At 40.8% G+C, this 23,568-nt stretch overlaps 2 protein-coding genes across 4 annotated transcripts in view; one reads left to right on the forward strand and one right to left on the reverse strand.

Annotated features, from left to right (window-relative positions):
- LOC102689288 (3'-5' exoribonuclease HELZ2-like) overlaps window positions 1-12,130 on the forward strand; it is a 39,134-nt gene extending 27,004 nt beyond the window's left edge. For 2 of the 3 annotated variants that reach the window (XM_006639459.3, XM_015364634.2), the window contains 8 exons: window positions 175-319; window positions 441-557; window positions 814-1,006; window positions 4,177-4,311; window positions 4,722-4,934; window positions 6,054-6,201; window positions 7,517-7,684; window positions 8,340-12,130. In XM_006639459.3, the coding sequence (XP_006639522.2) occupies window positions 175-319; window positions 441-557; window positions 814-1,006; window positions 4,177-4,311; window positions 4,722-4,934; window positions 6,054-6,201; window positions 7,517-7,684; window positions 8,340-8,449 (1,229 nt within the window). In that variant the 3' untranslated portion in view covers window positions 8,450-12,130. Of the gene's footprint in view, window positions 1-174; window positions 320-440; window positions 558-813; window positions 1,007-2,523; window positions 2,597-4,176; window positions 4,312-4,721; window positions 4,935-6,053; window positions 6,202-7,516; window positions 7,685-8,339 lie in introns of those variants that run through there. The other variant, XR_011181701.1, reaches the window with a different exon arrangement.
- Window positions 12,131-18,664: 6,534 nt separating this feature from the next.
- Window positions 18,665-22,419, reverse strand: pdyn (prodynorphin). The gene is made up of 3 exons (XM_006639458.3): window positions 22,250-22,419; window positions 20,478-20,632; window positions 18,665-19,596 (listed from the first exon to the last, which is right to left on the reverse strand). Exons 2-3 carry the CDS (start codon window positions 20,604-20,606, stop codon window positions 18,973-18,975), a joined length of 753 nt encoding a protein of 250 aa, XP_006639521.1. The 5' UTR covers window positions 20,607-20,632; window positions 22,250-22,419; the 3' UTR covers window positions 18,665-18,972.
- Window positions 22,420-23,568: the final 1,149 nt, after the last annotated feature.

Consider the following 23,568-nt stretch of genomic DNA (forward strand, 5'->3'; position numbering starts at 1 on the left):
TCTTTTCTCCTGTAACACATGTGTAATCTATTCCCTTTTGATGATGTACTGTATATTTGTCATTGTGTTGTGTTTGTGCCGTAAAACACATTTCCCCTAGGGGACAATAAAGCTTGAACTGAATTGAATTCAATATTAACATCCATGTTGTCTGATGTTGCCTGTGGACTGCAGAGTACCTGCTTAAATTTGGGGAGGAGATGAAGCCACTGAGGGTGTACAGCCGACAGATGGAGATGCTTGAGTACCCTTACCCTGGCAGTATCCTGCAGCTCTCGCCCAAGTCACTGCGGCAGGAGAGATCCAAGCCAGAACTCAGGTACTCAGCTCTGGACACTGGCAGTGAGCTTTCCCCAGCTCTTCCTTAAATGACTGAAGTGCACAGGGCATGTTTGTAAATAGGTTAACCAACTATGATTTCTATGCCTGATTTGTTTCAGGTCCATTACTTTACACCACCGCATAAGAGAGGAGGAAAATCCTTTCTCGACGAAAATAAATACCTTTGACATAAGGATTCAGAACGGGGAGGACCTGACAGATGCTGAAATCAATACGTAAATATGATTCAAGCTCCGTTCATTTCTGCCAAATTGTTATTGCAGCTCTTGTAATTGGATAAGCGGTCCTGCATTTTATTTGCCTGCTGTAGATTTGTTTCGTTTTTTTGTCATTCATGTATTGTAGTAGACAGGTACAGTACATTGACGTTTCTAGATATCTGAGACATCATTGATTGGTCATCAGACTTGGATTGGTCAGATAAAACGACATGTGCCTTTGACTGATTTCTCTTCCTTTTTTTCCATGTAGATACAAGGATGTTCTCAACAAGGCTCGACTGTATGAACTGGAGCGCCATGATGTCATTCTGTGCACTTGTACTGCTGCCTCCACCCCAAACCTCATCCAGAAAGTCAGTGCGCGGCAGATTCTCATTGACGAGTGCGCCATGGCAACAGAGCCTCAGGCCCTGGTCCCATTGGTCAGCCATAAACCTGAGAAGGTCCGTTGGAGTTTTTATCCCTGTCTTTCAAAACTGCACTGTCCTGGCAGTGTCAAAGCCTGAGAGCAGTCCTTCTTGCAATACAAAATGTTTTGGACTGTTGCGACAGATAGTGGGCATTTTGACAAATGTAGAGACTAAAGTAGAATAAGGAAATAGGGGACAATCTCAGGTCGGCACAAGTGGTCAGGATTGCTGCCTCGCAGTGCTGGGGTCCTGGGTTCAATTCTGGAACTGGGGTATTCTCTGTGTGGAGTTTGTATGCTCTTCCTGTGTTTGTGTGGGTTTCCTCTGGGTGCTCCAGTTTCCTACCACAGTCCAAAGACATGCTGGTAGGTTAACTGACTTCTGGGAAAACTGTGCCTGGTGTGAGTGTGTGTGTCCCGTCCAGGTACCCTGCCTTATGCCCGTTGCTTGCCTGGACAGGCTCCAGCTCTCCCATGACCGTGAATTGGATAAAGAGGTTAGAAAACTGATGGGCCAATCTCTTTAATGCCCTAGGCCATTTGTGCAGCACAGCCTAAACTGAGCATTATCTTTAACACTGATTAGTTTGGAACTTGATGAAAATCATGTCTATGGAATGTTTAAATGAATATTGTCAAACATAATTGTGCAGTCATAAACTGTATACAGTATATCTGAACTGGAAAATCCCACGACTGAAATACAAACTAAATAGACACTTAGATTTATGCTCAATGTTTGAGGGATTTATGAGTTAGAACACACAGTCACTGAGATTGTAAGTTAAATGCAGACCCTTAATTTACTCAGTAACAGATTTATATTGCTTTTAAGTAGGAAATCCAACTGGTCAAAGGTACTTTTGAAGTGTTATCATTTGATAAACAGTACAGACTGAAAAGCCAGAATGCTAAGAAATGAACTAGGTCCCTTCTGACCTGTATTGTACAGCATATGTACTATACCACCAGAATAATGCAGAGAAACATAACCCAGCAGAAAATACTTGTTTGCTAAATGTTGCACTAAGGTTAGATAGAAATCTGTTGTTTTTTTCATCAGTCTGGAAGTGGACAGGTGACATTATTCATGTACAGTGCATTACATCAGCATACTTATTATTCCCCACCTCCAATGGTGTATGACAGGAACTATTTTATGCAGCACAGCAAGCTTTCAAATTCTATTACTGTAGATTATCACACACAACACAGCAAATATCCTGCAAATCATTTGTCCTGCTTTTAGTCTGAGCGACTGCTGTGATCTTAGAAGTCCTTTTGATAGAAGACTGGGGATACAACTTTTTGTACTAGGTCCCCTGTATTCCTGTTGTTTTAAATACAGAATTAACCTCTGATAATCACTTCTCTAAATCAATGGGAAGAGCTCTTCCCATTTCTCGATCCAGAGATTTTACCTACACTGTTATGCAATGTTATGCTGTTGGATGTCTACTTGTTAAGATTGTGTAAGGAGGGCTATTTAGCTATCTAGTGTTACACACTAATATTTGTGTTTCTCATAATGATGTTTAATTGGTGTTTCAGAAATCTCCATACCTCTGAAGAGCTTTTGTAAGCTTTTGTGTGCGCTTTCCACAAACTCTCCCATTGAGAACTGGTTAGTAAGTGGCTCTGAGACTCAATGCGTGAGCTTGAGTTTTGCATGGTTTTGCTGACCCTCTCCTGCACGACCTGTGAGACAGGAGCATATAAGCCAAGAAAGTCACTCCAGATACAGGCAGCCTTAAAGTGTAGGACTCTTGAGTGGCTAGACCAGTAGGAGCACTCTCTCTAAAGGGCAGGTTGAGCTCTATTGCTCAGGAATCACAGTTTTTGTAGCCTGGGTGATGTCACACCTGACTGTATCCAGTATTTACTAGGCATCAAAGCTCAGCTGACAGAGCACCACCTGGGACTCTGGGGGAGCCAGCTGGGTATTGGTCACTGAAAACTGACTGAGTGGGGTGCCACTCCCCCAGCGTGTCCAATGCAGTGTAACTTGCACTGTGCCAAAAGCTGAATGGCTCAATAGACTACCTGGTCAGAGCAAGCATGTCTGAATTCCTCATGGCCTCATCCCCCACCATACTGGAATCATTACTGGGAGCAGAGACCTACTGTAGCAGACTGGAATCATTACTTGGAGCAGAGACCTACTGTAGCAGACTGGAATCATTACTGGGAGCAGGCACAATGATCTCTTGGGATTCACTTGTAGTTGCCTGCTTTGTGTCTGAAGGACACTAAAGAAGTATATGATCACATAGGCAAAAGGCAAAGAATATCTTTACTCTGCCAAATAGTTATAATTAGGCCAGACCAACAATTGTAGGTATGTTCAAAATACAATGAGAAAACACCAGCCTTTCTATCCAAAAGTTCTTGGAAAGCGCTGTTATTTATTCAATATTTCTCAGAGCTCATAAGATTATAACAATGTCTACAAATAAGAGGAGGCCATACAATTCATTCTGCTGGAAAAGAATGCTGTAAATATTGCAATCAATCCAAAGTCATCCAAGAATCACACCAAGGCCTTTCTTAAAGGATCCCAGAAAGGGGGATTCAACTGCTGACCCTTTAGTGCTCACATGACAGTGAAACAAGAGATGGCAAAGACGAATCTCTCTCTCCCAATTTAAGTGTATAAAACATTTCTATAGGCTCTTAAAGGGTTAGGTTTAAAAACTGTTTTATAGTTCAAAATAAACAGGTAAGAAAGACATCTGAATGTCACCACATTTTATAGAAAGGCTCCCAGTCCTTGGCAAGGCTGAGTACCTAAAATAATAGATGTCAGAACTGATTCAGAATGTTAGAAGATGGGGGTTGTTATGTTAATTTGAAAAGTAATGGTTGAAAAAAAGAAAGGCAAACTAGATAAATGCTTACCCACACGTACTGCCAAGGCAAACCTAATAATTAGAGGCACACCTCTAAAACCTCTAAAATAGGTGGGATAAAGGTGCTTCTCAAAGTGTAGTTTTGAATGAGTGTCTCAGCTGATATTGCTTGAAGCCCACTTATTAACGCTACAGTATATAAGACACGCATGCATTGCCACAGGTTTTTGAGCTTCTTGCTAACAGTTGCAAGCATGATTTTATGAGGTTGTCTGGAAATCAGAGGTTTAAATGAAGTGCCATTTTCCTCTCTGAGCTCCAGACTCGCGGTCACTCACCAGCAGTTTCCTTTCAGATCGTGCTGCTTGGTGATCAAAAACAGCTGCGTCCCATCGTGAAGAACAAGATGGCCCAAAAGCTGGGCATGTCCAAGTCTCTGTTTGAGCGCTACATGCGCCGAGCCGTGATGCTTGATACCCAGTACAGAATGGTAAGATTCTCCCGCTGGAGACTAAGGGAAGACTTGTGGTTTTACATTAATTGCAAATGTGATTGTCATTAGTTCAAGTTCAGAAACAACATTTTGAATGTTGTAAGAAATAAGAAATAAGAAAATGATTACATACACCATTTGTTTGTGTTTTTTTGGTATATTATTCTTACACTAAAAATAATTTCAAATCACTTTCTTTAGACAAACTTTTCAACTTTTATTGACCCATTCTGTATATTTTCATGAAAATAGTTCCCCTATGCCATAGAAATCTGCATTGCATCTCAACAACTGCATTTACTGGAAATCAGTCAAGAAAATCTGTTATTCTAGCACTGGCCACTGAAGAGAGACCATGCATTGAGACCATGCATGTATTTCTAAATATTGATTTCTCTTTACTTCAGCATAAAGACATTTGTGAATTTCCATCTTTGGAGTCCTATGAGGGCCGTTTGAAGACAGCAGTACAGCGTGAGACAAGTGTCTTTCTGGATAACTTCAATAAGAGTGCCCAGACACTTTTTGCACACATCGTGGGAGAGGAGATAAGCCTGGTAGTGTCCACTGAGAAAGGAAACGAAAACTCCAAAGCCAACATCGGAGAAGTTAACCAGGCTGTTAGTACCACTCGTGTCTTTGTCAGCAGATTTTTATCAAGCTGTTGCAACTTACACAATACATTACATTGGTTAAGATGTGCAAATAATACAGATATATACTGTTTGAGAGGAATTTAGCGAAGCAGATCAAAGCATCAAGTTATTTTTCTTACTGAGAAACGGCAATAATAGTTTGACTAAAGTAAACTAAGGGGTCTTCAAACCAGCATGAAAACATGATTCAAGAAAAATTGTATAACGTACAAGTGTGGGCTAATTGAAAATTCAGTGTAGAGTTGCTTAAACAGCTATCCCTATGGTTTATGAAGAAAAGTATTGTTTGTGTAAAGGAGCTGCTAGATCTTGAGTGTTCATACAAGGTCAGGCTGCTAGAGGGTGGTGTAGGAACAGACCGAGAGAGAGGGCTAAATATGGTTTTGCATTTTTCACATGGTTATTGGAGAAAGCAGCTGTAATTGTCTCTATCAACAAGCTGATTTCTCTCTATAAAAGAGGAGGGCATAAGACAGAGGATGTCTACGCTTTGGGTTTTGTGGTGCACCTGTAGAGTTTTATGATTGGAGTTGGCGGGGGTGGGGGGGAGAATTCAGTCTTGTGGTGAAACCTTAGTAAACCTTAGACTGCTTCTATATCAGGGGCGCTAGTTTAACATATCTGAATAATGACCCTGGCCAAACAGGATCAGCCATTTGACATAAGTGTTGAGTAGCAGGGGAAATGGAGTTACAGGTCATGCAAGGGATGGGAAGGTTAAGAACATCAGGGTTGTTCTGGACACATCCCACTTCCATCTTCCTTGTTCGGCACTGGGGGTTTATTTATGTTACTGTCAGAGTTTGTTAGGAATGCTTATTTCACAATATGTGTTCTCTTTATTTGACAAGACATTAATTATAGAAAGTGACATCTTTTATTTCTAGTAAATAATTTAAAACACAGGATGTGAATATTTATTTCTGTAACTCTGTATAAGTGCATATATACTATTGATACAGGAAGTCCTATCTCTGTGGTTATTCCAGTTTTTTCTATTTTTTTGTAAGGATCCATTCCTGAAATAAATAAGAAGTATAATAGTTATTGAACCTAATTTTTGCCTTTTTTCTGGCTCCAAAGGTGTACATGGCTGAGCTCCTGATAAATGACTCCAACATCTGCCCAGAAAGCATCGCTATTCTCACACCTTACAATGCTCAGGTTTCTGAGATCAAGAAAAGACTAAACAGAGCAGAAATTACAGTAAGCACTATCACAAAGAGCCAAGGTTAGTTCTCTTTTTGGACTTTTTATACTTTTCCCCTTTGAAATTGTCAGACATGATCATGCCCCTGGAGAGGAAAAAAAAGCTGGGAATCTTCTCCTCTGACAGAACCAGTCGTCCATCTAGTCTCAGGTGTCACTGGTGCACACTAATTCAAAGGTTTACTGGACATCTCAAGTTATTTCAACCCCATAGACAATTATCTAGATGTGTTCAGCTGTCTGGGAAATCTTAGGCCCAGTTAACTTACGACAAATCCTAGACTTAAACCAGCAATGTGAGAACTAATAGGCTCAACCATCAAGAGCTCACTTTTTAAACTGAGCTACACAGCAGTCCCTTCTGGTGGTTTTCAAATACTGTGCACATAATAGCTATACAGTCCTAGGTGTTTAAATGACAGCTGCAAAAAATTCTAATTGGATATTGTGAGCATTGTTTTTATATGCGGCAGTAAGAATATGGCTAAAACACAACTGGTGTTTTCATTTTGTTTTAATTTACATAAAGGCACCAAACATACTGCTCTTCTGCAGCTGAAGGAAACAAACTTGCTACTTCTTTCACATGTGTGCCACCCAAAAGTGATGCCCATGCAGTGCATTTTGGGTGATGGTGGGTTTATACCCCTTGAACAAAGCCAAAGTCCTGCGTTAAAATGACATAACATGTCCCATCCAAACTGCGCTGTGAAGTGTTTGTTTCAGTGGATCAACCATCCATCCATTTTCTAACCACTTCTTCCAATTCAGGGTCGCTAGGGAGCTGCAGCCTATCCCAGCAAGCATCGCACACAGGGCAGTGTACATGCTAGTGCGCCAGAAGGCAGATACACAGACACAGACATGCACGCATTCACACCAGGTCCAGTTTTTTGGGCTCGGTTCCAGAATTGGGAGGCTAACTGCTTGGAATTAGTACGTTCTTCTTGTTTTGTGTGGGTTTCCAACAGGAGTTTCAGTTTCCTCCCAGAATCCAAAGACATAATGGCAGGTTAATTGGCTTCTGGAAGGAAACTGGAACACCCAGAGGAAACCCACACAAAACAAGAAGAACGTACTAACTCCAAGCAGTTAGCCTCCCAATTCTGGAACCGAACCCAGGACACAAATGCTCAGAGGCAGCAGTTCTAACCCATGTGTCATTATTTCACCTCGGTGACCTCATTTCCTCGTTCATCACTACAGTATAAGTAGTCTTCCTTATTTTCACAAAAACTCATAAATACAAATTCTAACTCACAGACTTATGGACAGGGTTAAAATTGTACCTTTCTGATTATTACCTAATTTGTGTGTTTTATTTCCCTGTCTACTAGGAAGCGAATGGCGCTATGTGATCTTGTCAACAGTGCGCTCCTGTCCTGATTCGGAGATTGAGACTGAACCCAGCAAGGGCTGGCTCTCCAAATACGTGGGATTTGTTGGCGACCCCAATCAAGTCAATGTGGGCATCACACGAGCCCAGGAAGGACTGTGTATCATAGGTAGGTGTAACAGGGCAGACAGAATTGGAATGTAACAAATTGGGCTGAGCCACTAGAGGGCAGCATTGAAACATCCCAAATACAGCAAACTGCATTCTTGAGAGGAAATTAAGGCAGGCTGCACCTGTGGACGTCTCTATAAAAGACGTTCAGAAGAGACAGACATCTGCTCAGACCCTCACACTCTGCTTGATGGTAAGGCCCTAGATCTCGGGGTGAGATTTGTTGTGGCAAACTTAAAGGTTTAAAAAAATTCCAGTTGTTTTAAAAGAAAAACACTTTCGTTATGAAGGAGCAGCCTGGATCACTGCCGTGCCAGCTTGTCTGTAAACAAGAAGACGCGCAGAGCAGGCTGGCCTAAACAGGGTCGACCATGTGGGGTTTTTCCACTGCTACTTCCTTCCCGATCCACTCATATGCATGAGTACAGGATTGGGAGGGCAGATTAACATCAAGGTTGATCTGTTTGTCACTTAATTTCCCCTATAAAGGGAAGGTTGTATGGGTTTCACTGCTACGCTACCAACTAAGGGGGATCCGTCACAGTAGGATATATACCAGTTGATGTAGGAAAAGGCTTGAGACACTTGTGATTATTTTCTTGGGTGAGACATTGTGGATATTGGTGCAGCCCATGTTATGGTGTTTTTTCTAGGGAACCAAAAATTGCTGAACTGCAGTACTGCCTGGAAGCACCTGCTGAAGCATTACACATCCCGGGGCTGGGTTATAAACGCAGAGACCTTCTCCGTGCGCAGAAGGTGACGCAAATGAAGACGGGCTTTGGGCATCCTTCTGCTACACATAGTGCATGTTGTGCACTGAGGTCTGCGGTGTTAACTTAATTTACAGCTTTATTTTTCATGTCGTGAAACAGGTCGAGTAGAAAAATATCTCTAACAACTGGTGGAAGACATGGGTTAGGTGAAACTTTTTGTGTTTTTGTGTCTGCAATACCACTAGGGTTCGATTCGCCTGCCATTTAAGATACTGTAGAGAAGGTCTTTGTGTCCTTCTCTACCTAAAAGGAGTTTCCCATACACAGCTATTTCTTTCTGTTGCTCTCAGCTTATTTCCTCGTCATTTGGTAGTACCATCTTTCTTCTTTAATCCCTGCTCCCCTTTACAGAAGACCTATAAGAATGAAGGAACGCTTACAGTGAAGGGAAGCCAGTCGATCCATTTAGCTCATGGGTGGCTGTGTGTTAACTGATCCGTGAATCCTATTCAGTCATTTTCTGATGGCAGAACAAGGCTTGAGTCTCAATAGCTGTACTGGCTCGTGACCGACTCCTGCAGATCTTTGGAAGAAGAAGTGTGTTCCATTCTCAGTCTGTTGAGCCTGAAGAACTCAATTGAGTTGACTTTGCCAGTACCTTTGAGGTTAATGTGGGTTCAGGGAGCAGTGGTTTGGACTCTGAATTATAACTAGAAAGATGTGGGCTGAAATTATGGTGGAACTACTTCTCCTGGACTCTCCAATGTGGTACTTCACTCATACGACTTCAGTACAAAACCCAGATGTATGGATGTGTACAAATGGAAGTCACTTCAGAAAAAAGTGTCGGCTAAATAATTTCAGAATTTAATGAGTGCTTCACACCAGCCCCTGGTGTTCTTTTCTTTATGGATGATATTCCTTGAAATCTGGAAATATTGCTTGTTCTTTGGGCTGATTTGAGAGCATCTATATTTAAAAATGTGTTGCAATATTCTAAATGAGTTCTTACTAATTCTTTGTAAAGTTTTATCAATGCTTCCCTTAATTTTAGTTCTACATTTTTAACTCTGTATCCTATTACTGTTTGCCTTTTTTATTGCTTCTCTATATAAGAAAAATGGTGTTAAAAACTACTGCTGTCTGGATTTTCCTATTTAAAAAGCATGCCATAATTACAAGAATGAATGGGGAATTGTATGGCAGAAGTGTCCTGGAAGTGGCTGTTCTGCTCAAGAGGATTTTTTCTAAAATATCATACCAAAATGGTTTACCAGCTTATTACCAAACATATTACTTATTAAAGTTATTACCAGCAACTGATGAATAGAAAAACAGAACAAGGAAATCTTCCGGGAGAAAATTGTATTTATACATAGCACACAAATAATAAAATGTCTTAATTTTTCAAATGACAGGGTAAAGGTGCTGTCCGAACTCTCTTTTTTTTGGCATGCCATATAAACTCTGAAATGTATTTTTATTTTACTGTTAAGTTAGAACGTGCTTTTTAAATGATGCGTATGCTGAAGGAGATTATTTAAAATACATTAACATGAAAGTGCATTTATTTCTAAGTGTCAATTGTTTTGGATGGTTTATTTTGGACTTCAATGGGTATTGTAAAGTTTCGTTTCTTCTCTATGAACCATCCCAGAGCAGTGTTAGAATCTGGAGGCTTGAAGTTGCAATGAAATTTCTTAAGCTTGGCGCAAGGTTAAAGGGTATATATTTCCTATTCCTTTTGGGACACTTGATGTCTATTGCAGGTGTCACTGAACATTCCAGGGAATTTATTCAGGGATCGTTCCAGAGATTTTTGCATTTGCTACTATTTTGATTACAATATCCAGAAATACAGGTGTTTTATTTTTTTTGCATGTCATTTTCATGATCATTTTGTGGTGGTGCTGCTTTTATAGGACACACAATTATTGCCTGCACATTCAGGCAACGTGAAATTCAGGAAACTTGGAGTTTCATTTTATATGCATTATTCCAGTAGCTTTGCAATGCCACTGTTTTTTAAGATGTTATACAGTAGCACTTTGGAGCCAGATGTACTTATTGTAATCGTGTTACTGATCTGAAGGAGATGTGGTATTGGCAAGGAGCCCAAATGAAGTCAATGTTTCAGGTCGTCTTAAGTCAGTGTTTACAGTGTCTTCACACAAGTGTGTGTTTCTTTCCACTCATTTTGTCCCAGAAAGAATGAGGTCACTTTGGCTGGACAGTACCCCAGTACTGGCTAGTATGTCATGTCATCCTTTCATATTCTTGATGCCTTATCCAGTACAAGGTCAAGGTATCCCAGCAAGCAACGGGCACAAGGCAGGAGACAACCTAGATGGGACGTCAGTCTGTCGTAGGGAAGACAGATTCAAAGACAGATCCAATCACATTAGGGCCAATTCTTTTAAATGGCTTTTTATTTTTATTTTTTAATTCCGACTTTATAGCCCTTTTAACTTTTTATGCATTTTGTATTAAATATGGGTTTATTATGAGCAGTGTAGCAACTGTGAAGCAATATTGACGCTGAACAAGCTTTGAATGTGAATGAGGTTTATTCAGAATATATCTTTATTGTATTTCTAATCTATTTGTACATTCCTATGTGGAAGCTGTGAAATGTATTGTCAGCCCTTTTATCTGATCTATCCATGACAAAATGTGATTACGAATCGGTAGTTCTTGAAGCTCAGGTGAAAACAGCACGAAGAGCGATCTGTCATTTTTACACCATCTCTTTCAATAGAAATAAAGGATATCTGTGTGTTGGTCCTCCTCATCTCTATCTTATTTGCCCTTGGCAAAGAAATGGATTTCCTCCGGGTCAGACTGATACCCAGGTTCTTAAGCTTTGATCCAGCGGTCGTATTTGTTAAGGTGTCCTTATTGGAACTGTCCGTGACAGCTGAGGAGAGCTTAGCAGAGCCTCTCAAAATAATTGTTTTAATATGCGGTTCTCAGGGGAAAAACAGCACCAAGAATGAAGTGTGATGGAAGATGTTTAACGAGTGTTTTATTCATAGTAAATTTGGCTTAACCCTCTTGGTTAACCCACAGTGTGCTCTGGGAAGAGTTGTGAAACAGTTACCAGCATTGTTGTACTGAGCTCTTTAAACCTAGGTATCATGCAGCTTTTTTTTTTACTTCTGATAAATTTTTGCTATACTGTCTGACCTAGGTTCACTGGAAATAAATGACCAAATCAACACTCTTTTTTAAAAAAGCTTCTGACACTCATATGAAGCTTAATATTCATTTGAAATTAACTTGATTTTTAATAAAGTCAAGTAGAGGCATCAGCTACATTATAATAAGAGTTGCAGTTTCTTGCAGATGTTTTAAATGTGATTTTTAAATTCTATTTTGAAAAACATATACACATTGTGATTTCAGCCAAAAGTGATTTTGTATTCCTACAAAATATCTTCCAGTAATTTGTGTAATCTTAAAAGTTATTTATCCTCTCTGATTTTATAAACAGATGGTGTATTTTTTTAAATTAGCTATTTGCTTGAATTTATTTTTTAATATCGTTCATAATAAGCAACAACACTTCTGTACTTGAAATAGTCATACATATCATGCTGTTATATGAAGTCTTTTGGTGTATAATTTAATAAAGCAGATATTAATTTCCTTTTGAGTTCCGAGAGAATGCATTCTTTGCCCAGCTGAAAGCTACTGTATGGATCTTGCCAATAAAAGGTTTTGCTTAATTGCAAAGGTCTTTTTGTGTTTGTAGAAGCGACTAACAATTTTTCTCCTCGTTTCTTTTACCAATGAAGAGATTTGGACAAAATTACGGAAGGGTTGGTTCTGAAATTGACAGACTGCACAAATCCCATACATTTATGTTTACGTCTGCTTTTGTAATGCGGACGAGAACGAGATGTCGACTAAATACGTGAAACGACTTTCAGACATAAAATACATATTTACAAACAGAGCTGTGACACCAGGATCTTTCACAAAAAAAAAAACACACAACCTCTGGACCACATCCTCGGATCCATTGGCTAAGAGGACGAGATGGCCTCGCCTTTGTAACCTCCTGATCATGCGACATCAAAGTTCTGTATTCTGCCTCCGAGTTGGCTCTTGAAAAGAAGCTGATCGCAAGCCAATTAAGTAATACAGTACGTGTTGTAGAGCCTATTTAGTCTCCAAACATCTGGCATATATCCAGTTCATAATTTACGGCATTTTTTTTAATTGGAAAAAAAAAATAGAAATAGCTAAAATGAGAATTTAGTCGTCCAGAAAGAAAAACAGACATCTTCCGACATAACAGTATTTTGAAGGGGCTCCAATACTGAAAATCAATAACTGCTAAATGAGTTACCTCGGTGCGTCCTAAAAATAAAATCAATAAACATAAAAACTAGCACACAACGTTAGCGTCACTAAAATACTTTCATATCAAGTGTACTTTTTTTTATATTTCGTGTGTTACTTAACAGTATCGGATGGGTTCTTCCACGCATCAGACTGAGAAAAGTTGTTCAGGTTGTATTTGGGCCAGTATGAATCAGGGCTATGGATTACTATTCAACATAAAATAACTTTCAAATAATTACATCTTAAAATGATGTAGATGTTAATTTAAATGTGTTTTTTAAAATACGATAATATTATGATCCTAATCAAAATGAACGATTATTCTACAAAAAAAGTTAAATGTACTCGTTGATTAAGGTCTGTCAGCCCTAGATCAGCTAAAATCCGTTCTGATTCAGCATGTCCGGTTTTTCCAGCCTAATGGCTACAATAACCTTGACTCTAGCATCTTGGTAAATTTCAAAATGTACGTTGTCCTCTTTAAAATTTCTTATAAGGAAAAGTCACACAGCTGTGTTTACACGTGGCTTTGTTCCAAATCCCATAATTGCATTCATTTTTCATCTTCTTCTATATACACAAGAAAAGACTCCAGATCACAGCAGTGAAGTTGTATGTTAAAATTATTTGTAATTTCCGGAGTCCGTCTAGTGCGGGTTTAAAAAAAAAAAAATGAGGGGCTTGGAGACTAGTGCAATAAGAGGGCTCTTGTACGTAATTTTTCCCCAAGAAAAACCAAGTTTGCTAATGACTTTCCACAAATGCTAATTATATTTTTAAGATTATCATAGTAATAACACAACCTATACATTATTTCTGGTCTATAAAGGTAACAATATTATATCCTTATGTTTGTGCCATATGCCATCCATCCATTTTATCTCCTTCAGGGTCCCAGATGAAACCCATTCAAACACCAAAAGGCCATGCAGGCTCCACCCAGACAACACCCCCGGAATTGAATCCAGGACCCATCACTGCAAGGCAGCAATGTTGACCACTGCCCACTGTGTCAATTTGCCAGGCCTGTCCTGTCCACTTTTCATTCCAAAGACTCCCAAATCTATGTACACGAGGGGACCTATTGTAACAGGAGCCGGTCTAGGCTCCCTCCCGCGAAGCTTAGTTCAGGGCCCTATGCAGACGGTATAATCCGGAGGAGAGGAGACGAAGAGGATCAGGATGGGTTGACAGACAGGGGGGTGTGACAATGATCCGGTGCTCAGGGGGGGCGTGGCGATGGCAAAAAGGTCCAGACAGTCCAAAAGGGGGAATCCGGGGTGCAGTCCAAAGTCCAAAACCGGGGGATCCATCCGAGACAAGATGATTAAAAAGCAGGGACATGGTACAAGGAGATTAAAAACGGAGCGACGAGGCCAGGTGCTCTGAGCCCCGGACTCAGCTGGGTCAGGACGCCGTTAGGAGGCCTGTGCCTTCAAGCTATGGATGTAGGGCGACTTGATGGTAGGCGGGCCTCTGAGTGTCCGTCTTCCAATGCAGAGCCTGGAATACCAAGTGCGTCCGGATTAAATAAGGAGACAAAACAGGAGGCAGGTGCGCATAGTCAACTAAAATACGAAAGGGCTGATCCCCCTTAAGGGATTCCAATTGTGACACCTATGGTACGTCTTTGATACTCTGAGTGCACCCACCTTCATACAATGAAGCATGACAGTTGGATTAACGTTACCAGTTGGATTATGTGGGGAAATTTAGGGACGCCAGACTGTGCTTGTCCAAAGTGGAGTTCAGCCATGACACCAGAGTTACCACTCCTACTCTTACACACAGTGACATGAGATCTTTAATAAGCACAAGTAAATGTGCTTCAACACCTCATCTGAAGTACCGTACCTCCTAGTCTAGAGGCTCAAACTCTTGGTCCAGGGGACACCACTGTCTCTTTTTCAGCCAATGGTTTCATTAATGGCAAATTCGTTTCAGCTTTCCGTTTTGGACCTATATGCGAAATGTTCTTTCGGATTCTTGCAAGGTGAAGTGGAATTTGTAATTGGAATCAACCCTTTATCTTCCCGAGTCCCAGAATTGACTTCATTCAGCTGCATTGCCTGAAATGTAACCCATTGGATCTCTGGAGAAAGGGGGGAAAGCTGATTGAAGGTTTCTTTGATACTGTGTCATCCCCACCTATGTCTGTTCATCACAAATCGATTTCGATAAATCAATTTTAAGAGCGGTTCGGTCAGAAAAAAAGGTGAGGAAGTTGAAGAGAGACGGTTCTGTGTGCTGAAGGGTAGGTTTTTTGTGAAGCTCACGCCTGAGTGCAGAACAAACTATACTAAAAGTTTAATCAAGCAGAGCAGTTAAAGGCATCAATCAGCACTGGGGATTTAGAGCTTAATTAGAAAAACATAGCAGATCCAGTGCTCCCTCCAGAACTGGGCCCGAAACTGCCATCCTACAGTATGGTGTTCTCGGTCAGCGTACCGGGGCAATAGTTTGAAATTCTCAAAGCTCAAAGAAGCACACATACACTCACCAATTCTCCCAAACACATGCAGGTGATCTCTTAAGCCCATAAGAATTCCAAATCTTTCAAAATCTGCTACTCTCCTCCAAAATGATTCTAAATGTACCCAAGCACTCCAAAATGGAGCTGGTGTTCCCAGAAGTGCCAACAAAGTTTTACAGAAGTCAAAGAAGTCCCAAACCGCTCGGGACAGCTCAAAGAAGCACATGTACTGTATGCTAATAGTGGACTTTTGGAGACACAGGCCACACACTCACAGCCCATTCAGTATTGATGGAACGGAAGTGGAAACAGTCACCAGCTTTAGGTTATTGGGAATTCACATCTCTAAAGATCTAACCTGGACTGTGAACACTGACTATCATGAAGAAGGGTCAGCAGCGCCTTTATTTCTTGAGGTGCCTCAAGCTTTGGGGGATGCCAGTACCCGTGTTGGTGAACTTCTACCACTGCACCATTGAGAGCATCCTCACCACTACAGCAACACCTCTTCGAGAGAGAAAGGCGCTGCAGAGAATGGTCAATATGGCCCAGAAGATGGTCTCACCGAGATTAAACAGCTCTATGTGGACCACTGCTGTGGTAGAATTCTGGCCATCACAGAGGACAGTCACCACCCCAGGCATGAGCTCTTCACCCTACTGCCCTCAGGCAAGAGATAAGAGCATACAGACACTTACCCATAGATTCTTCAATAGCGTCTACCCACAAGCAGTGCGATTGGCGAACACATCTGGCCATGCCCCTCAGACCACACCTACCTCATTATGATTTCTTATTTATTGCACATCTCCAGTCATTGTTTACATTCAAACTGTTTACTTGTACATTGTCTACTGTTTGTTTGTATATTGTCTATATGCACAGTCTGCACTTTGTGTTTTTACACTTGCTTTAACAATAGAGAGACTTTCTGTAAGTAAGAATTCCATTGTACCAGTACTTGTACCAGCTACATAGGGCAATAAAGTTCAAGTTCAAGTATGCTCACCAATTCTCCAGAACACTCCAGATTCCTAATGTCCACCTACTGGTCACAGTAACCCACATGCAGAAGCAGTTGGGTTTAGAGGTCTCTCACACTCAAAGTCACCAATATTCACTGCCAGTCCTGGAATCCACCATGTCTCCTGGTCTTCATTCCACTCTGGCCTTTTTATGGTTTAATTTGGATCAGTTGTTCTCTTAATTGGTCTTTATTACCATTGGTTCCAGTCTTTCCTCACTGAGGATTGTTTATTGTGTATAAACGTGCTGGACTGGGCCCTTCTCTGTGCAGGAGTGACTATCACTACACTAGATGATATAGTAATGCTGCTGTCAGTAAGGACTTATTCAATTACAGCAGTTCCTTTGCTGTATACATGCCTGTTAGAAATTAAAATGGGTTTTGCAGAAAGTGCATCGGCATTTGATCATTTTAAATAGATCATAGATGACGTCATAATTGTCCGAGTTTATAGCTCATAAACAAAGATGCAACTTAATAACATTTCAAATTAATTAAATACTTACACACCGGATTTAATGCGTCACACAATTGAAGTATCTTTGTCATATTAGCACATTTTGCACGCATATTTAAGTTTGTTATATTTACAGGATAAAAACATATCCTGACAGCAATACGTCCCAAACAATGTCTACACGCAGATATTTTCAAATCTAATGACTAATCACTAGCGTTCAGTTTTTGTTAACAACACATTTGGAGCTGCATTAAACCGTTTTTACAGAAGAGGGAGCCAACGCATATTTTTTCAGAGAATCAACTTTTAAAAAAACGGCGAAACAAGGGCAGATTGTAAATAATCTACAAAGGAATTTTAAATAAACAGTAAAGCACATGATGCGGTATACACGTGTGCTGGTTTTGCTATCAGTTAAGGGGGGGGTCGTTTGCTTTTTAAATACTCACGATGATGTAATTTAAACAATAATTAAAGTTTACGGAACTCTCGCTGAACTTGACGATCTCGGGTGAATGACGTCATACGCCGGCAAACCTAACCGGCTGTGTCTCGTGACCAGGTGCTCCAGTTTGTAAGCAGGTGCAAGTCGTTGTTCTAAGCTTCGAGGTTTTTTGCAGTGTATAAGGGCTTGTAATAAATATTGGAAGCGGCTGGGGGAGCCAGATGTACACTAAAGGGCTGGCTAGATAGAATACCAACACATTTCAAGATCATTAGATATTGTAAGATACTGTAACACATACGGCCACCATTGCAGGTTGTTAATAAATAGCAGGGACCGCAACCGGCGGGCTGAAGGGAGATTTCCCTTTAGCTCAATTGGGTGGGTCCTTGTTGAGAAGCCGGAGGCCCGGGTTCGAGTCCCTATGGAGGGGGCCGACCTGAGGCGGCAGCGGCGAGGGCACATACCCACGTGAACCCGAGAGTGCTACAGTACTGTACATCCTTGAAGAACAGTAAAATGACTGATGTTTCAGCATGTCAAAGTAGTTCATTCATTTCCCAGTAATCTCACTTCCCCTTTAAACTATTTGAGAGTCGTACTAAAACTGTCGTACTGGCTTGTGAAAGCAGACTTCGGGGTGCAGGAGTTGTATTTTAGGGTACAGGGCGTGGTACGTGGGTTATATTGATATTATTGATAATACAGTATAGAAAGTTAGGTTTAAGAAAAAGATCACAATTGGAACATTATGCTGTGTCTCTGAAGGGACTTCCCTTGCATTGTGATATACTGTAGATACGGACAGATACCTGTTGTTCCTGGGAGTCAGCTGAAAACAGTAGTATTTAGTAGTATGGTTTGTAGAAGAAAAAATGCCTGTCTCTATGGGAGAAACGCGCCGTGCTTGCTGTATTAAAACGACAAATCTGGTGACAGCGTCCACTCATAGCTGCACCTCTAATAATAATAATAATAATAATAATAATAATAATAATTAATAGCAGCTTACACTTATATAGCGCTTTACAGGTCATGGGGACTCCCCTCCACCACCACCAGTGTGCAGCCCCACCTGGATGATGCGATGGCAGCCAGACTGCGCCAGTACGCCCAGCTATCAGTGAGGAGGAGACCCTAGAAGACGCAATAGCGAAACTATCGCGCAGAAAAGAGTCCCCCGCTCCCCAGCTTGTATATTGTGATAAAGACAGAGTGAGGTGCCATAAAATCAGAGGAAATCGTGGTTAAACTCGATTCTGAGCGATGGTACACGTGTGGTAAAAGCAGAGTGAAGCATTTCAGTGCCGACAACTCAGCTGTATGCTGTACTGGTCGTGCATTGATACATAAACCTTGATGGATTGATATTGTGAAAATGGCTTGCACTGTCATTACCTTGTGTGCAGCCAAGGGAGACTGTACAGGATCTTTTATCTTCATCTGAATTCTCGACACTTTTAGTATTTCGAAAGGTAACATTTTCTTTGAAACTCGGACACAGGAAGAACTTGCATTTATTTTTTTTATTATTTTTTATTAAACAAGCATCAAAGAATAGAATAATGTTTGGCAACATACAGATTAGGCCTACGCTTCTCGTTTCACAGATACAATGAAAGTGTCACTGTTTTGTCGGTCTTCAGAAGTGATAGACAAGCTAAGGAGAGCTCCCTGCGCACACCCCAGTGCAACTGCCTGGCGTCGGGTCTTACAAGCGAAGAAAATGAAAAACGAGCTACGGGTGAAAGTGAAAATTCCAGTGCATCTGCATTAGAAGTTCATTAAGTCATTTTCAGTGACGGCTCCCACGATCTATAGGTCGAAACCGTCGTAGGAATATGAGCTAGGCTCTTCGTCTGACCGAACAGAGATTTTGAAATGACGCCTTAGAAAACCACCGTATCTCTTCTGGTTATCCCACTTCAACTTAGGTCGAATTCGCCGCATGAACCCTCCATATCTCTTTTGCAGTTCTTCTTGGCTGCTTTCTTCGGCGGAGTCGTGGCTTCTCTTGGGACCGAATTTCCTCAGAAAGCCCCCGTAGCGCTTGACCTCGTTCAGGGCGGCAGCGCCGTCATTGTAGACCACCTCCTCGTCCTCCGACGTCCCGTCGCCGACCTGGCTGTCCTGCAGCAACTCGGGCGCGTCGCGTTCTCCAAACTTCCGGAGCAAATTCCCGTACTTCTTGGCCAGCAGGCCCTTGAGGTGTGCGTTTTCTCGCGCCGGGGAGCTACTGAATATTTTGTTTTTGTCGACTTTCTTGATGAATCCGCCGTACCGCTTGACTAAGTTGCCGGCGGGGTAGTCCTTCTCTTCTTTGTCCGCTCTGCTCGGCTCGTTCTCCGTCAAACCGGCGGAGTACATCTGAAGGGCTTTCTCGCATTTTTCTAATTCTGTGGTGGACGCCAGGGCCCCTTCGCACTCTAACGTGCAAGCCTGAAAGTAGAAAATAAGGTCAACACGACAGATCCTCGATACGACCCCGAGTCCTTAACTTACCGGTTTGTTGAACGTAATGCTGAAACTACGCGTCTTTCTGTTGAGTCTGTTCATCTTCACACTGATACAACCAGCTAACGCCATTGACGAGAGTTATAGTTTCTCGAACATATTTGTACTTGGAGCAGTTTTGTTATTGATGTTAAGCTATGCACCGCTCCTGTTTCACAATATTTGGGGGGCACATGGCAGTATATTTTGAAGTTATATTACGTGACTTGTTTTTATACGATGATAACATCTTTGATCAAATTAACAACAACAGAAACGTAACACTTGTACAAAATCATTTCACCGGGTTTCTCGATTAGCCGCTTACCAACCGATGTAACTCTCCATGGTGCTGAAACGTGTGTAATCGATGTTGTCTCCATCTAAAAAGAGTCCTGTTTTCAAAACCCCTAAATTCTTAAATCTTCATTTCTGGCTAAGGGGATTAAAACACCGAAGTGTGTTTAACACATAACCAAAGATTATATTTTAAAAACACTCTGATGTGAACAGAAATTGTCCAATAAATGTTGACTGATACAACCCATTCTGGTCCCACGTGGTTCAGCTTGACTATACAGAGCGCAAGGCGTTAAAAAGCATACCTTTATTTTGTGAATGGAATGGAAATACATGCCTATGATTGACTGAACAAGCATGTGCACACAAAATAAATAATTTACCGTGAGTTGGTGAATGTTTTTTTTTTCAGTTTGGTGTTCCGAGAGTGATTCAACATATCAAAGAAACAAAAACGCCCTGTCACGTCGTTTTTCAGAAAGCAGCCCAACCACCCGAAGTAAACTGGACAGTTAATGCTGTCTTACCAGACTGTTGATGTTGATGTTGACATTGGGGATCTGCTGAGCACAGGTTAAGCACTGGGAAGAGCAGTCTGCTTGGACTGAGGATGGCAAACTCAGACAGAGAACCAAAGCCAACACTGACCACTCCATTCTCTTAACGTTATCTCTCCCGATGGCTGAAAAGCAAAGACATCGCCCAGCACAGAACGGTTAGCACAGTGCACTATGAGGAAGCAAAGATAACGCATACAGTACCTAAAAGGTATCCTTGTCGCTTTATGACCAGTTCACAGTCTCTAGACGATTTAATATCGCATTTAGCTCGGTTTATAGACATGGCTTTTGCTTTTTAGAAAGTTGTGCTTATTGTACGGAGCACGTCTTCAACGCGAGCCCCGTCTCACAGCGCTGCCTTCACACCGTAAATTTGGGGCGTCAGTTTGCGCTCCTGATAACATTGCAGCGTTTAGCAGATCGAATCACTGTATGAAAACGTCTGACCGTAAGTACCCTCATCTAATCCAGCCCGTTACAATTATTGCGCTTAACAAGGTGCGAACGTTTAGAAACTGGCAAGAAACTGGCGTACTGTAGGTGTACATCGTATATTCTTCTTCTGCTGTATAATATGTATTACATAGAATGTAAACAATATAAAATACCGTAACATTTTAATTGGGCTTATAATACATTGATAATACAAACAGGATACACTATCTGTACAGTTAATCAGTTTTTACTCTTTAAATTTGTTTGCGCAGAACTTGGGTTGCTCTTTCAGTGTGCGCTAGCCTCATTTCAATCTTATGTTTTTTTTTCATTTATTACACCAGCACGTCATGTCATTACACCTAATATACATTTCCCGTAGTGTAAAGTGCTCTGATTATCGTTGTCTTATAAACATAAAATAATACGATCGTAAGGGTCAGGACATAAGACTTATTTTACGGAACATTTACATCGTTACTCGATGTTCTTCCGTGTTTCTATAATCTCTTATATCTTTTAAACAGTATACATACACGAAACGTTTTCCCTTATGTATATCTTCTCTACTGAGCCTAACAGAACTTGTCAGCAAAAACATTGTAGTTCCAGTCTAATTATAGAATTCACATTTATTTACTGTAACTACAGAGGTGGCGTAATGGTAGTGATGACAGTCTTATCCAAATCACAGTTCACAAATGCAGAGGTGATCAAGCCAATTACAGAACAATCACGACTGCAATTAAGTGTTAATTAGTGTGGGTTTCTCTCTATGGTAAAGCTACGCGCGTCTTCAGCCTGAATAGTATGATTTTCTCTATATAAAATGCTGCTCGTACGCAGGTACTGTTTATACACAAACACAAGTAGCCTATTTAAGTATTAATTAAAGGTACGTCCTGGCTAGTTTTGCATTTAAATACCCACTATTTCCCCTTATTCATAAATTATTTTTTACAACAATGCATCAGTCGCTCTTAGCCATTATATTAATGGGCTCGTCTTCAAACTGTTATTGTACTATAATGTCTCGAAATAGTTTGCATGACCACGTCTGCAAAAGAAGATGAGGCGATTATTCCCAAACCCAGACGTTGTCCGATAACACATTTACCAGAAGTAAAAGCAGCCGAAGAAACAAAAAGTCAAGCGTTTAAAGTGCAAGAAGAGTATTAGGACAGCCTAACTGCCTGCTAATACTGTTTTTTTTTACATTTTATTATTATAATGATAAATGTAGTATATTGCGCCAATATAATGCGTTATCAAATCAAAAAATGATCTGGTAAAGAAATAGTTACCTTAGCAATAGTGAACGAATTAGTGCTTTTCCACCTGCCAACGGGTTCACCTCTGCCACTTGATCTGCAGTTTCTGAGTTTCCTTCTTTTCTTGCTTTAATTTAATCTCCTAGTGCATCTTAAGGAGTCAAGTTATGATGAGTCCCAGTTCTTTGGTTCTTTAAAATCCCATTGCCCGCTCCCCGTCTTTATAAAGACGGAGACTCTGTCGTGTCACTGGGGGACATCAGAATAGATTCTTCTTTTGGACCAATAAGAGTGATTGGTTGTATGAATAACCACACACACCTCACACCCCTCACACCCCTCTCTCTGTCTCACACACACACACTCCCACACGCATTCCCCCTCTCAGCCTTGGCAGGGCAAGAATTTAATGCTTTTGTGCACGCCGACGGACATGATTGAAAAATAAATACACTGCTTTGGCCATTAATTATAATAGGGGTGGAGATTTAATTATTTTTAATCGTTTGGGGTCTAACTGGTATTGACGGGAGAGTAAATGAATTTCTATTGTTATGTCAAGCAATGCATGGAGGAAATGCTCGATGCAGTAAGGAATGATACAGTACATTAGGTTTGGACGTTCAGGCAGTAACAAAACAAATCGGTAATGCCTTTATACTTCTTAGAGGGAAAAAACACCCAATACAGAATAGTGAGAATCTAAACCTGTTGCAATTATTTATACTTTCACTACACTTAAATGTTTAATCATTAACCTTTTAATATGGTCTTTTTTTACCAATCATTTCTAAAACCTGATGTCAAAACCTTCAAAAGTGGGACTTAAAAGCTGTAAATATTGAGTCTTCCCTTCCGACAGAATCGAGTCTTTTCTGTGTCGTCAACTCAGTTGTAAAAAGTTACATTTCCTGTATTCGAAAGCACGCTAAAAGCAGAAAACGAAAGCATAATTATTTTCAACATAATACTGGAAGAGCTCATCTTATTCACAGAACATATTTCCACGTGTACAGGAAAGACGGAGAGCTTACACGCCCCATCCTGAGAGAGTTTGTTTCAAACGATATGAGAAAATAGCGTGCCTCTTTTTTTTATCAAGGACCAAAAACCAACTACAGGCTCGCGTCACAGTGAAACCAAACACCATTTTCTCAACAAACCGGTTTCCATTAATTTACCTGACCATGAACACAACGTCTCTATCCTTGAATGTATGGAATAAGTATCCAGAAAAGGATGACTATGTATTTACAGTAGCGACCGTATGGTGGAACACAGGAAGCTTTTTAGAACAATATGAAGTTTCTTTTTAATTTTGAACTATATAGACTTCTATCCCTGTTATGTAG

This window comes from Lepisosteus oculatus, chromosome 16 (genome assembly GCF_040954835.1).
Source record: "Lepisosteus oculatus isolate fLepOcu1 chromosome 16, fLepOcu1.hap2, whole genome shotgun sequence".
Lineage (NCBI taxonomy): Eukaryota > Metazoa > Chordata > Actinopteri > Semionotiformes > Lepisosteidae > Lepisosteus > Lepisosteus oculatus.

Bases quoted from the DNA above. Each gene is read 5' to 3' on its own strand.
- pdyn (XM_006639458.3), bottom strand. From the start codon at position 20,606: ATGGAGTGGTCAGTGTTGGCTTTGGTTCTCTGTCTGAGTTTGCCATCC. The intron at 19,597-20,477 runs GTAAGACAGCAT...TTCTACTTTCAG, and splicing joins ACATCAACATCAACAGTCTG to GCTTGCACGTTAGAGTGCGA.